We start from the raw sequence: 15,601 nt of genomic DNA, 5'->3' as shown, positions 1-15,601 counted from the left end.
ACGGGTACGTACCCTATCTGTCTGCAGTTTCCAGGGGATTAAAGGCTCAGCGGGGGAAGGAATGACTAAGGGGGCAGGAACGCTGAGAGCAGCCAGGAGAGCAGGGCAGAGGTAGTCTGGGCAGCCCCCGAGGACTCGCACAACAAAACCACAGTAGGTGGGTTTATTTTAGGCTGTTTCCTTCATTTCCTCCATGGCAGGGGCCAGCGTCCTCATGCCTGGCAGGGGAACCCGGGGACCAGCGGGGTGCTGCTGTCCCTCCGTGCAGCGGGAGGGCAGAGCTGGGGGTGCCCAGCACCAGCTCTGCAACTGCTCCCCAAACACGTCCTGCACGATCGCTGCCCGATGGCTGCCAGACCCCTGCCAGGGCCCGGCCCGATCGCTCCCAGGCCCCTGCCAGGGCCCGGCCCCGCTCGGGACGGGCGGAGCCGGCGGGAGAAGGGCGGGGCCGGCGGCGCCCCCTCCCCGCCGGCAGGTGGCGCCCTCCCCGCGGACACACACAAGATGGCGGCAGCGGCAGCAGCGACCGGCGGCGGCCCCCTCTGACAGCGCTCGGCCTGCCCGCCGCCATGTTGGTGAGGGCGGGAGCGGCGGCGGCGGCGGTAACGACAACCCTGTCCGGGCTGCGCCGGTTGTGGCGGGGCGGGGGGAGCGGAACCGCCGCCTGCTTCCCGCTGGGCCGGGCGCTGCTGGACGTGCGGGGCGCCGAGGCCGCCCTCTTGCTCCAGGGGCTCCTCACCAACGACGTCACGCGGCTGGTGGCGGGGGACGCCTCCCCCGCCGCCCTGCCGCGGGCTCTCTATGCGCATGCGCTCAACGTCCAGGGCCGCTGCCTGTATGACCTCATCCTCTACAGGTGAGACCAAGCGGAGGGGCGGGGAGGAGCTGGGCGAGACCACTGCTGGGGGGGGGGGAAGCGTCCCGTTGCTATGGAAACGGGGGCGCGCGGCCTTGGCGGGCTTCTCCGTGCTCGCAGGTCGTTCCTGTCAGCGGCCATGTCACACACCGGTCTCTAAGGCATTTCTGGCTTATCTTTATAAATTACTGTGCAAAAAAGCTCTTACTGTCTATATTTTTCATCACTGGCTGCAGTTCCTGTGAGTTACCACAGCAGAAAAGCGTAATGATCTTAATATTTTTAAAGGCCCCAGGCTATGGGTAAATTTGGGCCGCAGCCGAAACAAGCAGTTTGTGCTGTCTCACAGGTGCCGTGGTCACCGACAGCACGGCATGCCATGTGACATATAGTAATTACACCATATAGCCACCTGATGCAGGTGTGGTGTCAGTCAAGGAAAAATGGGGCTCGCGGGTCAGTCGTTAGTGGTGTGGTAACTAATGGAAGGCACAGCTGAACGAAGCTTCTCCTCCTGCTGAAAGTCACCTCGCTTTAGGTAAGCGTGACTGGTATAGAAAACTGTAAGGCCAGACCTTTTTCTGTCCGTGGGAGAGGCAAAGGCTGTATTTGCTAGAAAAGAGAAGAACGGGTGGCTGAAAAAGTTCAAATATTTCACTATGGGGAGCTGAGAGCTGCTCTTGTGTGACAGCAGCCTTCGGTGAAATTCCCCAGATCTCTGGATTCACACCAGGATCAAGATAAAGCGTGTGGGCTTCCGCTGATGTGGGGGGTTTTTTTCTGACCTTGTAGTTGTTACTTTTTTTAGGCTTCACGAGAGTCCAGAAGAAGAGCCACACATCCTGCTGGAGTGTGACAGCGGCGTGCTGGACGCCATACAAAAACATCTGAAACTGTACAAGATCCGGAGGAAAGTAAACATCACCCCTTGCCTTGACCTCTCTTTGTGGGCTGTCATCCCTGGGGAGCGAGCTGGAGACATTGCCGGTTCCCTCGCTAAATGTGCAGACCAGGCTCTGATTTTAACTCCTGACCCCAGAACAGAAGTCATGGGCTGGAGACTGATTACAAAGAAAGGAGCAAATCTATCAGAGATTATTCCTGGGAGTCATATTGGAAACATTCAGGATTACCACAGGCACAGGTATAAACAAGGTAAAGCCAAGTCCTGATTTGCACTCTGTGTCACTGGATTTTGCGAAATTTATTTATTTATGTATTATCACAGTTTCCTCTTATTATCAGAGTCCATACGCTGATATAAGACAGAGGAATAAATTATAAAAGCCGCATTGGTATGTCTTAATGTGTTTAACTGGTTAATAAGTACAGGTATTATTTGCTACTTTGAGGATAAAAGTGATCTGGTAGTTGTAATTCTCTCTGGTGGCAGAATCAATATTTGGGTACAGTTTCCTATTACTAAGATTATTACTAACAGCAAGAGAAAGCCAGGATTATTCATTTTCTTAGAGGGAAACTTCTGTGGTTTGAGTAATTTTGATTATTTTGGGATTATGCACAGTCTGTGTGTTTTCCTTGTTGCTAAGGCAGGAAAAGGAAACACCCTAACTTACTTTCCTAAAAATGTATGACTGGATTCGCAGAGTTAACTCAGAGGCCAAGGAGCGGATGTTTGACCTGAGAGGGAACTCAGTCCCGGGAGCCCCTGTGCCTGTGCAGAGCTCCCATGGATTTTACTGTGTCCACACAGATAGTGGATTAAATTAATTGGCAGCCTGAAAGATGATGGTCCTCTGCTTATAAACAGTGACCTAAGTCCATCAGTGTTTGGAAAAGCAAGCTGTTAATGGGTCAGACTGGGCTGGACTGTGGTGGTGTGCCGCCTCCCTGAAACACCAGCACTCGCCTTGCTCTGCGGCAGCAGAAAGCTGGGTGCAACGCTCTGCTTCAAAAAAATACTGTGTTTGTGTCATTGGTCACAAAAAGAACAACTACTTATACAGACATTCGGCATTTGTGCTTTAACAAAGACAGTTGGACAACTTGTGTTCTTTAGCTTTGAAGAAAATAACTCTTATTAATAAAAGTCTACTTGTGGGGTGTGGGTGAGAAGGATTTTGGCATTATATGTAGGTTGATGCCTTTGTATGGAGGTCTGCATCATTCTGGGTGCTTTGAATTTCCACCGGTATGGCTGTGAAGTGCTGTAAGCTTCATGAAATTAGGTTCTAGTGCAGTTCTCTTTTTACCCGTAAGAGTAAACATCACTTATGGCTAATGATTTCACGTGGGCCCAAGCTGGAGTACTGGGAAGTTCATTATTTCACACTGCTTCTTATGGGTTCTCTTGGTTTTACGATTTACAGAGGAAACATATTCCAGAAATCTTAAATACTGACCGCATTTACCCGTTGGTTTTACTTTTTTCCTAGGAATTCCCGAAGGTGTGAAAGATCTCCCTCCTGGAGTAGCCCTCCCGCTGGAATCAAACCTGGCCTACATGAATGGCATCAGCTTTACCAAAGGCTGTTACATTGGACAGGAGTTGACAGCCAGGACCCACCACATGGGTGTCATTCGCAAACGTCTGCTGCCAGTCCACTTTTCAGCTCCTCTTCCCAAGGACAGCATTCCCGAGGGTGCCGAGATCTTAACCGAATCAGGAAAGTCGGCCGGCAAGTTCCGGGCTGGAGGAGGTGAACTTGGTATAGCTTTGCTGAGGTTAGCTAATATAAATGATCTGCTCAGCCTAAATATAGCGGGTGATAAAGTGAAGCTCACTGCAAGTATACCCGAATGGTGGCCAAAACCCACTAGTAAATAAATGAGGAACCACCACTCGCACATTTGCCTTACTGAGAATATATTTTGTGTGATAAGTTTGGGAAGGCGACTCTGCCTTCAGCTGTTGTTTGTGGTGGCTGATGGGGAGGGCATTACAGCATTCTTCAAACTGGGACTAAACGGCAGGAACCCAAACCAGTGGCGGGTTGCTGAGGACAGGAGGATAACCTGTTAAGTGTTGTGGAGAGACTCGTACAGGGTACGCAGGGAAGCACACCTTTTCCTGAGGGCACCCCATATTTATTTAGGGGGTGCCACGTGTCGTTGGGTTGGACTGCTGCTGAATTTTCAGTCCACCACTCGCTCAATCCAACTGTGCTCTGCATAGGGTGCGGTGTGTGTTCGGACTGAAGCGAGCAATGGGAGCAGGAGTTTCCCTCTTGTACGCACTGAATGTTTCTGTTCAGAATAACCATTCTGTAGTATTATGTTTTGTTTTGTTTTTAACGGAGAGCATGCTGCTCTTACCTTGCATATGAGACATACTCAGGCTGAAGTGGTCACTGCAAATTACTCCTTGCATTGAGCTGCTTCTTAAACTTGCTGATTGGGTGGGTGTGTTTTCCCACCACTCTAACTCCTAATTGTGTTCAGGTAGAGGAATACCTTGTACTCCACATTTCAGACCTTGATTTTAAGTCATCCCTGGTGGGAAAGCTCCCAAACATCCCAGTCCCATCCCTGGCTTCAGCGCCGGCAGAGGGAGCACAGCCAGCAGCAGCCAACTCCTCTGCCGCTCCTCACCTCGGTCAGGCACGCTTCCTTCACTCAAACAACTGTTTCAGAGAGGAAAGTGATATTTTACAGAAATAAGGTGCAGTGATGCATGCCCTGGGATGACTATTGTATTGGTGTACTGGTGCTTGGCAGAATAATCTCTTACTAGAAGCACGTGCCCTCCAGTTGCCAAAAACAGTTGAGGGGTGAATTTTTTTGGCATCAACATCTTTCCTGTCATCTTGTAGAAAAATCCTCTGCACTTTCCTGAAGCCTTTGGCAGGGGTTACCTCAATCCCTCCACAAAGCTGGTGAAGGGACAGCGTGTCCCCATCTCAGACCTTTGCTCCTTCCCTCAGCGTCAAGCTGAAGTCCCTGGGGAAGGAGTTAATGCCACACGTGCTCTTGGCTGAGCCTGGTGTTCCTGATGGAGGATTTTCACCGCACTCCTTTCTCTGGCCGCTTCACCACCGCGCTTGTTCTGAGAACTCTCTGTACCCCTCGTACAAAAACCTGTCTGGGGTGAGTCCCTGCTGCCATCTCTAGCTGAGGTTTTGTCCGTCCCCAGTGGGTTTTCAGAGCAGCCCAGTACTTCAGGGTTTCTTTGCTGCTTTTTTTCTGGCTCCCGCTGCTCTTCTGTCTTCACACTTTTTCTTCCTTCTACGGTCAATGTATTCCTCTTTGCTTCCCCAAAGCCAGCCAGCTCTGTGCCTCCTAACCCTGTCAACCCGCAGTAATTTATAGGAGCCCTATGTATTTTTGTATTAGAATAAATCTATCACACGCCCACTCTTGGAATGGCGCGTGTGCGGAAGGGCGTGATGAGAGACATGAGTGGGTGAGATCCCCTTCTGACCAAAAAAAAGCTCTTGCATGCGTATTTGTGACAAAAACTGCCCAAAGCACATTCTGCCGCTGTTTCAGTGTCACTGTGAAGGGAATTTGTGAAAAATGCTTATATTGGGTTGCTGTAAAATGAGTTTGTGGAATATCTAATTAAAAGTTTATTGTATCAGTAATTGAAATGTGACTTGTCTGAAAGAGAAGAGATGCTACCTTTTATTTACCTCGTGTGAAGGTACACAACAGAATACTTTTTCGGGTTGCTTGCTGACAAGAAAACCTGTCTTACACTGTTCGTCACCCCTTTGTCAGGTTTGAGATTGTTAACAAAGTCTTTCCACTGGAAAAATAAATGCAACTGCAGTGCTTTACCCTTTCTGGATCCTCCGAACGCGACAAAGGCGAGACTATGCTGCCTGCGTTGATGCCGCTTTGCCAGAAGCAGCTTTTCCTCTCTGCCGCCCATCGTGCCAAGCCTTCTCAGAATAGTTATATTGTACTGGTACGCACACAGCCTGAATAAACACTACAGTTGTTCTGTTAGGGGAAGCCCTGCATCTCTTTTCCTGGCGCACACACACGTTTCTTTTGTCTTCTTAACGTATTTGAAAGGCTTTTCTGTTGCCAACAGCTGCAGCTTACAAATGTGGGTGCTTAGACACAAAATATGCACGCAGGTTGAGTTTTTTGGAGGTACTAGATCACTTCTGGAGGAAGGATGTGGCAGAAATTGGAGAGGGCAGCCCCAATCCACGCTATCCTTATATTTTTATTCTCCCTCACAGCCTGCTCCATCATTAATGGCTTTAGTTGGGTCAGCTTGGGCTGGAAGGCCAGGCTATCGGCTGCGTCGGTACAGGGTTGATTTTTGCAGGGGTGTTTGCCTCACTGACGATCCATGACAGAGCAAATCTCCCTCAGCCAAGGTGGGACTGAGTGAAGCAGCACAAGGAGCTCCACCGCTGACCGAAGCCATGGCAGAAGCAGCCAAAAAGGGGCAAATAACCACCCACCTGTTCGTCAGGTCAGCCAAAGGGCTGAAATGTTCTCAGCAGCACTTTTAATAACCGATTTCTGCAGGAAGGAGGAAATCTTGAGGAATAAAACACCGGCACCGGGCCCACACAGCCCCTCCGCCGCCCCGGGCGGGAAACGAGACGCTTTTATGGTGCAATTCTGTCAGGTTTTCGTGCTTTCCTCAGCACGGGACGAACATGGCGGCTGAAGGCAGCTGTCAGGTAACCTGCTCAGGTGCTTGCCTCAGACTAAATATAGCTGGAAAATGGGAGCTCTGCTCTCCGAGGGGCCAACCCCTTCCCGATCCCCGTTTTCTGGGTGTTTCCCCTCGCTGCCTCAGTTCCCCCTCGCCCTCCCCGCCATAGCGGGTCCCCCACCCCGCTCCGCGATGGTTCGCCCCTCCCCTTTCCAGCCCCCCCCGCCTCCCCCTTTCCCCGGCGCAGTGGTTTCTCCCACCGACGGCCGTTGACCGGGCGCTCGCTCCCCTCCCTTCCCGCCTCGGTTGGCGGGCGGGAAGCGGCGCGCGCTCAGCGCGGCCGTTGGGGCGGTGCTGTCGGCACGCGCCGCCCCGGCCCCTCACGGCGGGAGGCGAGAGGGAGGATAAGATGGTGGCGGGTAGCGCCCAGCCTCCGGCCGTTCGGCCTGACGGGGCTTCCCGGGCAGAGGTGAGGCGTCAGCGCTGCCGCCCCGCTGGCCGGGTCGGGGCTGGGGCCCCGGAGCCGAGGGGGTGAGCGGTGGCGGGGGGGGGGGGGCGGTGTTTGTGAGGCGCTTCGCTCCTGTGAGGGGAGGAACCGGCCTTTGCGCTGTGAGGAGCGGCGCCGGAGGTGCAGCGGGGTCTCTTGGGCTCCCGTGGAGAGAGGAGAAGCCTTGTGACTGCTGGTAGAGCAGAACCATGTAAATAAAGGATATGACTACGAAAGTACAAGGCTGTCTTCCTCTTCCCCTTGCCTGTCATATGCACCCTGTCAGAGATTTGTGCGCGCTCTGAAGTTAAAGAGCCGTGAGCGGTGTTGACGCACCAAAAATGAGTGATGTTTCAGCACGGAGAGAGAGCAGAAGAGAGCTGTGAAGTAAGCAAGTGTTATAGTCTGAAATCCCAATAGGGTAAGACAGGAGTCACTTTCTGAGGCTGTGGAGGGGAATACATTGAAATGTGTGGTTTCAGGAACAGGAAGGTTTCTTCTTTTTTGTTGCCTTTTTTTTTCTCTCCTGATTTTTTTTTTTCTGGAAGCAGTGTTTAATTTGTGATTGTTATGATTTTTACATTTCCTGTCATAGTAAAAAGCCAAAAAAGTTGTCTTGGTGCAGTGAGGGATTCAGAAGAATGGCTGCTTAAGTCTTCTGTATAAACAGATGTTCTCCTGAGTTATTAAAATCACTGCAACCTGCTATTGAAAATGTATCATTGCTCGAATGAAGTCACACTGCCGTGGCCAGATTGATGCTGTGAGGTTGCGTATGAGCGTCTTCACACTGAGTTACTTGAAGTTAGCAAGTTTAAAGAGTCCTCACAGATATTTGTAGCTTAATATTTTGAGTATGTTTGGCCACTGTTAAATGTGTTGCTGAAACCTTTGAAATCTTCAGGAGGTATCTGAATACTGTGCAGATGAGAGTCACGAACACAGTGTATTCTTCCCAGCTTGCTGTGGTCCTGCTTTCCCAGCAGGCTCGTTTTCTCCAGGGGAATTTGGCAGCTTTTGTCGCCCTGTTCACTGCCATGGCTGCTGAAGCCACACTCTCTTTACGTGCACTGGGGGTATTTTCCCTGTTACTTCGAGAGGGAGGATGTAGCTACTACTACTTCTAGCTGCTTTGTAAGAATATTGTTGGGAGCACAGTTTCTGCTGGATGATAGCAACAAGATATGCTACATTTTGATTTCAGTCTGTTCTCTCAACCGTTTGCCTGTGTGGTATTTTGTTTTCACGTAGATTCTGAGCCATTCAGAAAAGTGTGTCTTGTTTTTTCTGCAACACACTGTTCTCAAGCTAGCAGAAATAATTTATGCCTGAACTGCTTTTGTGGATTTGTGTCTGTATTTCCTCTTTCCCTCTGTCTTGCCCAGGCCAAATGAGTGTGAAATTCTGCTGTCAGACTTCATTTGAAGTTATTGGGGTCTACTCATATCACTAAAATTACTACATGTGCTTTAGTACTGTGCTGCCATAACACTGCAAATGTTTGGGCTTTCTCTGTTTCCTTTAATCCCTGGTCAGAGCATGGCTTGAGATTTTTGATCTTTTTTTTTTTTCCTTGAAAGACTTGAATTCAGTGTGTATGGGCAGCGCTGGTGCAAGTAAGCTATTCCAGAAACCTAAATGTGTAAGTGGGTATAAAAGCTTCTGTGTCATGTTTATGTATGTTGTCATTCTCAGATTGTGCTTACATCAGACGGTTGGAGAAGCTGGAGGAGGACAGTCGCCATCTGAATGCCATTACAGCTTTGTGGAGAGAAACCAGAGGGAGAATAGTAATAATGTAAAGAAGGACTGAGGTTTTTAGGGAGGGGTGACCTCATTTCCTAGTTACTGCTGTGTCAGAAAAGCTATATGGAATACATGTAAATAATATTTGGCAATGATTATGTGCTGCGTGGCACTCTGTGGTCTATTTTAGCAGTGCTTTCTGTGGTAAGTGCTACAGTGATAGCAGTGAGGGAAGGACTTTGCAGAACAAGGTGCTGCTATTATAACGTAGTGAAAATGCCTTGGGAGCAGAAGAAAACTTTGGAGAAAGTTGTTGGGTTTTTTCCCCTCACTTTTAAGATCTTTTGTTTGTAGTCTGCCTGCATAAAGTTGTTGAAGAACCTAAGACCTAATGGTTTTCTGATTTCCACTGTAACACTTCTAGCTGTCATAGGAGTTTTCTTGTATTCTGTAAGATGGATTTTGGGGCAGTTTTATTGTTCAGGGTGAACAACATATGTTTTTAGATTTAACTCAGCTGACCTAAGTGTATGCTGAAGGATATCTTGAGCATTTTGGAAAAATTTAGTTGGAACTTGTTAGCACTCTGCTTTCTTTTTTTCTAGTCTCAAAACTCTGTAATAATACTTGGTTGATGATGGATTACACTTCCCAGCAACAGAACTGTATTATATTATATCTGGGGGGTTTTTTTTGTTTTCTTCAAAAAGAAGAAAATAGCTCCGTTCTATTGTTTCTGGATCTCTTAATTTGCTTAAATTATATTTCTTCATTCTTTTTGTAGCTTTAAAAATATGGTGATGTGAGGGAAGGATCAGAGCTCATAATCTGTCTGAGTTAAGGCAGAGAATTGTGGAAAAATAATGATTTTATTAAGGAAAAATGTGTAAAAGGTGATAAAATGTAACTGTCAATGAGAGATTTGACTGAAAGTGGGGAGAAGGTAAGTCAGGTACAGCACTTTAGCATGAAAGAAAGCCTTTAACTAAAATAATCTTTAATTTTTATCCTTGTTACAGGAAGTGTAGGGCTTGATTTGCTCACAGTGCAAGTCTTTTGTAGTTACTTAGCTGGGGTGAGCCAAATGATAGCTTTCAGTGGGGAGATAGAACAAAAGTGGCAGGTGCATCATCACCACTGACAAAAAACATTCATTCCAGTGAATTATTTTTTCTTGTGGAGATACGAAAAACCCAGAGGTACAAGGGACGATGAACTTGTCATAAGAACTCTGGTACTGTTAAATATGATGTTGTTGTACATGGATTGTATGTTATATGTATATTATAGTGATTGGAATTTTCTCACTGGGTTGTGCTTCCAGATTACAACTTAAATGGTTTTGGAAGTATGTGATCACCTGAGAATAATTGTGTAGAAATTACTTCTTGCATGGGAAGGAGGAGAAGGTGCATTTCAAAACCTCCCACATACTTTTCTTCTTTCCCATCTGAGAAGCATTTCCTGGCTGAATAAAGCAGTTCAGCTGTATTTCTCAGGCAGTCCCTGTAAGCCTCTGCATGACGGAGACAGTTTCTAAGGCTCACGGTTGCAGTCCTGGATCCCGTACCTTGTAGCTATTGCACAATAGAGCAAAGACTACAATTCCCATAGTACTTCCACATACTGGTACTCCAGTGACATCAGACATTACATGGCTGAGACTGGTTGTAAAGCAAGAAGACCAAAAATGTAAGCTTGGTGTTTCTTTCACTTCTGTAGCAGGGCCTTTGGCAGTGTGAAATCTTTGCTTACTAGGGGAGGATTTCAGTTGCTGCAGACGTATTTGAAAGGGTGTGTGTCTGAAGAAAACATGAGGTGACATTTAAGGGCAAGCAATTTGTACTGTTTCTCGTAGTGTTGGTGCAGCTTCGAGACTCCTCTGTCTAGGAATAGCTATGTGGAGTAATTGCTTAATGCCAGTGCTGCTAGTTTGTCTTGAGGGGCCGTTTCCTTGCCCACAGCCCCAAACCTGCTTGCTTCTTTTTGCTGTTTTTGTCCTGCAGCTTCAAGGGGTGGAGGAGAGACGCTGTCCATAGCCTGGCAACAGTTTCCGTGTGCGTATAGTAACTGAGGTGTGTAGTGTGTGTCCCATGGCAGCGATGTTAGGGGCGCGGCGGCAGTGCTGGTTCAGCACTGTGCGGGCTACGCCACCGGACTTGAAAGCACGGGGATCGGCTGCTGCTGCTGCTGCAGTGCTCTGGTGTACAACTGGCATGTTTCAGTGCCTGTGCTGCCTTTGCTTCCCCAGTGGCCTGTGTCGGTGGGAGGAATGCAGGCAGGGAATGGCTGGTGGTAACATCTGTGCAGGTTTGTCTCGGTGGGAGTTGATTCTCACAACGGGATGAGGTTTATGTGGGTTTTGTTGTTCAGGAGAGATGCTAGGTGTTTGGAGTAATACTGGTATTTTAGGAAGCTGGAAAACAATCCAGCAAAGCAGTTTTTGCAGTGTAATATTTGCTTAGGTTGCTGTAATGCTGTAGCTTAAAGTAAATGTAATGATTTATTCACCTGATATTGCCCAGCCTTTCAAGTGATCACATATTGTGAGCACCTGACAAAACCATAATTCTCCAAACATAAATGTCTCTTAGTGTTGACCACCAGAGCCTTCTAATAGGGACAAAGAGGAGAGACTTACGAAGTGGATAGGAAACTTGAGAATACTTGCTCTGGTCCTTTCTCTGAGAGGTGTACTAACTTCTCAAGCAGGTAATAGATCCCCTTTCATTTCTCTTTAGCAACAGTTAAATGACATTGTGACGGTGCTTGCTCAAGTCTGCGATCTTGAAGACATCTACTTAGCATTTGAATTTCACAAAGTGAGGAGCAGGTCAAGTGGGAAAAGTAGCTTTACATCTAATCTCGGTAGTCTAATGAAATGAATATACAAATCTCTATATAATTATATATAGTGTATACAGATCCTTGTGCAGCTGATTTAAAAAATTATATTTATTTGGGCACGTATGCTGGTTTGTAATTTCAAAGAATTTGGTTTTACACATTCAGTAATTGACAATTTCAGCATTTTTGCTTGTTTAAAAATATATTTGGAAAGACATTTTGATTTAGTGGAGCTTAAATGGTACTAGGTAGTCCATCTGTCAAAATGAATCTGGAAAAATATTTTGTAACTTCAGTTCAAATTTTATATTCCTAAACAAAAAGGTTTACTGTGAGTGTATTAATACCAATAATCCTGTTTTACAGCAACATGTATTTGAAAGGACATAATCTACACTTAAGCTACCTTTGGATTAGTTGACTCTAAAGTGAGTGGAAATTCAGTTAAAAACTCCATACCTGTTTGTTTAATAGTCCCTTGTATTTCCCTGGTCTGCCAGGAGATAATGGAGCATGACATGTGGTAAGAATTATGAATGAAGGTGAATATAGAGAGGTAGATGGCATGAAGTTCCCTTTTATTTCCATGGAGCCTGCATTGAATGTGAATACGTTAGCAAATACACATTTAAGTATTTGAATGACTAGATATTTTGAATGTTGTAGGCTATTTAGTGATAGATGCATTAAAGTAGCTGTCTTTCGCCACCTTCGTAAAACTGTCCCTTAGCAGTCCCAAATTTGAACTTCTGGATAATGACATGTTGCAGCTGAGTTGTGTTTGCTGTTTTTACAACTGGCAACTTCATGTCAATGTTTCATGAAGGGTGTTTTTACTTTTTTAATTGGGGATTAGAGTCTTATGGCTTTTATGAACAAAAAAACATCCTGTGAAACTCCAGAGTAAGGGCAGGAGGCTTCAGTCATTTTTGCATGCAAAAGTACTTGGAAACAGTAGGACTCTGGTGTTTGAAGTACTTGTGGCTTTGGACCACAGTTAGAGTTTCTAGATCTATAAAAATCTATCATTAAAAACAGTATCAGTAACTTTTTTAATAGTTTAAATGAATTGCAGATGAGGGCATTTTTTCTAAGCTACCTGCTGGCAAATTATTCCTTATTTTTTCAAATTATTAAAGCAAGAATTGCAGTAAATGCAGAGTTTACAAATTTGAATTTCTGAAATTACTAACTTTAAGGAAGGCTGAAGTTATGAAAAGTGCATATACGTAGCCACAGCTCCTGGTGGATAAATCTCTATTCCATGGCTTCGCAAGTGCTTACTATGGTTAATTTCTTGTCACTGACATTCTAAGTTTTAATATTGTTGCAGAAATGTTCTGTGTGTTTGGGTTTTGTTTTTGGCTGAGGAAGAAGTACCTCACAGAAGTACTGGCATACTGTTTCAAGGATAATGCTTCAAAAAGGTGGAACTGAGGAGCAGATTGGACTTCCCCAACAAACTTTCTGCCCTGTAGCTTCGTAAAGCAGATAGGCCTAAACATAAAAGAAATTCAAAACAGGCGTGTTAAACAGAGCAGTGTGGATCTTTAGACTTAACAGCAATTTTCTGACATAACTTGATTCTGGAACTTGTAAACCCTCAGGTAGTGTAGGGGGAAGTTTTTAGGCTTTCCTCATGATCTCCTTACAATATTAAGGTAATGTTTCAAATCAACTTTTTTTTCTGGAGGATTAGATGTAGCGTAGCGTGCGGAATTGCAAAACCTGTGACTTTGCCATGATGGCTTCAGTGTGTGTACATGTGCACACTGCATCTCTCTAGAAATGCAATATAAATCCACCTGAAGATACTACTATTTGTATTACTTTGAAAAGCAGGCATTCAGATTAGCAAAATTTCCGTTAATCAGTGAGGAATAATTCAAAGGTAGGTTTCATATTTACTATGACTGCTGTTTCTGTTTGATCAGTGCAAGAAGATTGTGGAATGCAGGTGTGTGTCCATATGTATGTATGTAAGTATACGGGGAAAACGTTATCCCTGTCTTCACCAAGGGACAGGATACGTGGGAGCAGAAAGCACCAAAATTAGTAGGGTGACTATGCTTGTGCTGAGAAGGCTCATTATTTGCCAGGTTCATTTAAAGTTTCTAGTGTTAACTTTAAAAAGCATTGATGGGAAGATGAGTGGACGTTACACTCCTAAGAAAGACCAGGGGGATTGCTTTTTTTGGGATATTGAATGGTTACATTGTTGAGGTGTCTGTTGTTCCTCCAGTAAGCTTTGAACCATCTGTGAAATTCACTGAACCTGCGGGAGAGGTGGATGGATATATCTGCAATAATGAATTTCTGTAAATGCTGTGGAAGTTGACAGCTTCACAGATGAGAGATCCAGATTAGTGCCCTCACAGGGAAAAAGGCTTCCACATGATTTTTAGCGTTCGGTGTGGTCTGCTTCTCCAGTCACATTGCATTGGGTTTTAGCTGGTTGCCATTAGGATGAGTAGGGAGGGACTGGGCAGACTGAGAGAGGATGCAGTAGGGAAACTGATGCTGTTATGATGAGCTTGGGATAAGGCACGAAGGTGTAGGAAGCCAGTCATCGGTTTTCTCTGCTGATGGAACATCTCGTTTCCTTCAGGTGTTGTGCTTGTGGTCATTCGTCTTTTTGCTTAGAGTTCTTTTTGAACAATGTCAGAAGAAAATAAACTTAAAACTATTTACAAATTCAGGACAAGATATTAAACTACTCAATGAGAGCCTTGGTTTTTTATTATTTGTCAATTTAACGCAATGCAAGCTGGCAGTGCTTCTTTAAATAAGGCATTGACTTCTACTAAAGCTCTAAGGTAGCACCCTTGTATCCTGAAGATATCCCCAAAGGCCTTTCTAGGAATGAATTATTTACTAGTTGTGCAATAAGCACGTGTTTATATCAACCCCTAAAAGCTAAGTGGCAGCCACAGAAAGTTACCATTGAAAATCCTTTTTTCTGAAAGAGGGTGTCTTGGCTGGAGCACAGAGGCAGCACTCTTACCTTTTTTGAGCAGCTGTGTAAATTTTAAACTTTGGTTGGGCTTTTACATAGGTTGTGAAGCCTAATGCAGCACCTGCTATGCTTTGAAAGTTTCCCATGATTTGAAGTAGTTCCTATTTTGAGATGTAAATGGGTTGTGTTTGGGGTTTTAGATATCAACTAGTGCTTTGTGAAACCCACTTTTAAAGTTGTGAATAGGTACATTGTGTCACAGAGGCAGCGATTAGCTAAATCATTAATGTATATCATGAAGTCTGCTTTGACAGAAGAACAGCTAATAAATTACAAGTAGTTAAAATATCAGTAAAGGTTAGCAGCTTAGACACACACTGACTGAACAAGTCGCCATGGGTGGTATAAAGATATTACTAGTCATCCCTTCTGAAAGGAAACTATGTGTAATAAAATTAGCACCTAGGAGCAGTTGTGTGCACCTGAGTCACTTCATTGCAGAGCCCACTATCTTAGCTTAAATACAAGGAGCCTAATCTTCCCACCTGTGTGGGCCAGAGAGCTTTCTGTAGTGTCAAGGGTTGTATTGCTGCAGCCCTTCCCCTGCAATACAGCTGGTGTATTGTGCATGCACTGAAGACCAGCTGGCGCAAGAGCAGCAAGCTCAGCCCTTCCCAGAAGCATCGATGTATTTACATGGACGTTTCACTGAAGTGGTCTGCAACCCATTCCTGGCTGCAGACTTTCCTGTTGGTCTGAGCATGTTTCTCTGCAGCATGGTGATGGAAATGCTACAGGAAACCTGACAAAAGTGACTATCAAGAATGAGTTAACTAATTAATCCAGCTCTTAGCCTGTTTGCAGCTGGCCCTTTGGAAAAGAGAAGAGCAGGAACTTGACTGTGGGTTGAACAAATCATTGTAGCAGACTTGGGATTGGACGTTGGATTAGGTAAATCCTTAGTTCTACCATTCAGCAGGTCAGAGTAGGTCAGCTGCAGTTGGATGTGGGTATAGTCTGACATCATCTTATTACTTTAGGAGAAGAGCAGGTGCTTTGTTAAGTTTTAAGAATTTATCATAATATGACTGTTGCACACTTTATCTTGATTTATCTCAATTGTAAAAG

General features: G+C 45.7%; 2 protein-coding genes across 5 annotated transcripts in view; both read left to right on the top strand.

Moving 5' to 3' along the window:
- The first annotated feature begins 475 nt into the window (after positions 1-475).
- IBA57 (iron-sulfur cluster assembly factor IBA57) lies at positions 476-5,744 on the top strand. The gene is made up of 3 exons (XM_072854870.1): positions 476-856; positions 1,665-2,011; positions 3,253-5,744. The coding sequence occupies exons 1-3, from the start codon at positions 570-572 to the stop codon at positions 3,642-3,644; spliced, it is 1,026 nt and encodes a 341-aa protein (XP_072710971.1). The 5' UTR covers positions 476-569; the 3' UTR covers positions 3,645-5,744.
- A 1,048-nt stretch (positions 5,745-6,792) lies between these two features.
- LOC140648593 (meiosis-specific coiled-coil domain-containing protein MEIOC-like) overlaps positions 6,793-15,601 on the top strand; it is a 37,245-nt gene continuing 28,436 nt past the window's right edge. For 2 of the 4 annotated variants that reach the window (XM_072854864.1, XM_072854861.1), the window contains exon 1: positions 6,793-6,906. The gene's annotated coding sequence lies outside the window, so the exon portion shown is untranslated. Of the gene's footprint in view, positions 6,969-10,334; positions 10,363-15,601 lie in introns of those variants that run through there. The other 2 variants (XM_072854862.1, XM_072854863.1) reach the window with 2 other exon arrangements.

This window comes from Ciconia boyciana, chromosome 2 (genome assembly GCF_034638445.1).
Source record: "Ciconia boyciana chromosome 2, ASM3463844v1, whole genome shotgun sequence".
Lineage (NCBI taxonomy): Eukaryota > Metazoa > Chordata > Aves > Ciconiiformes > Ciconiidae > Ciconia > Ciconia boyciana.
This window is presented reverse-complemented; position numbering and strand designations above follow the sequence as displayed.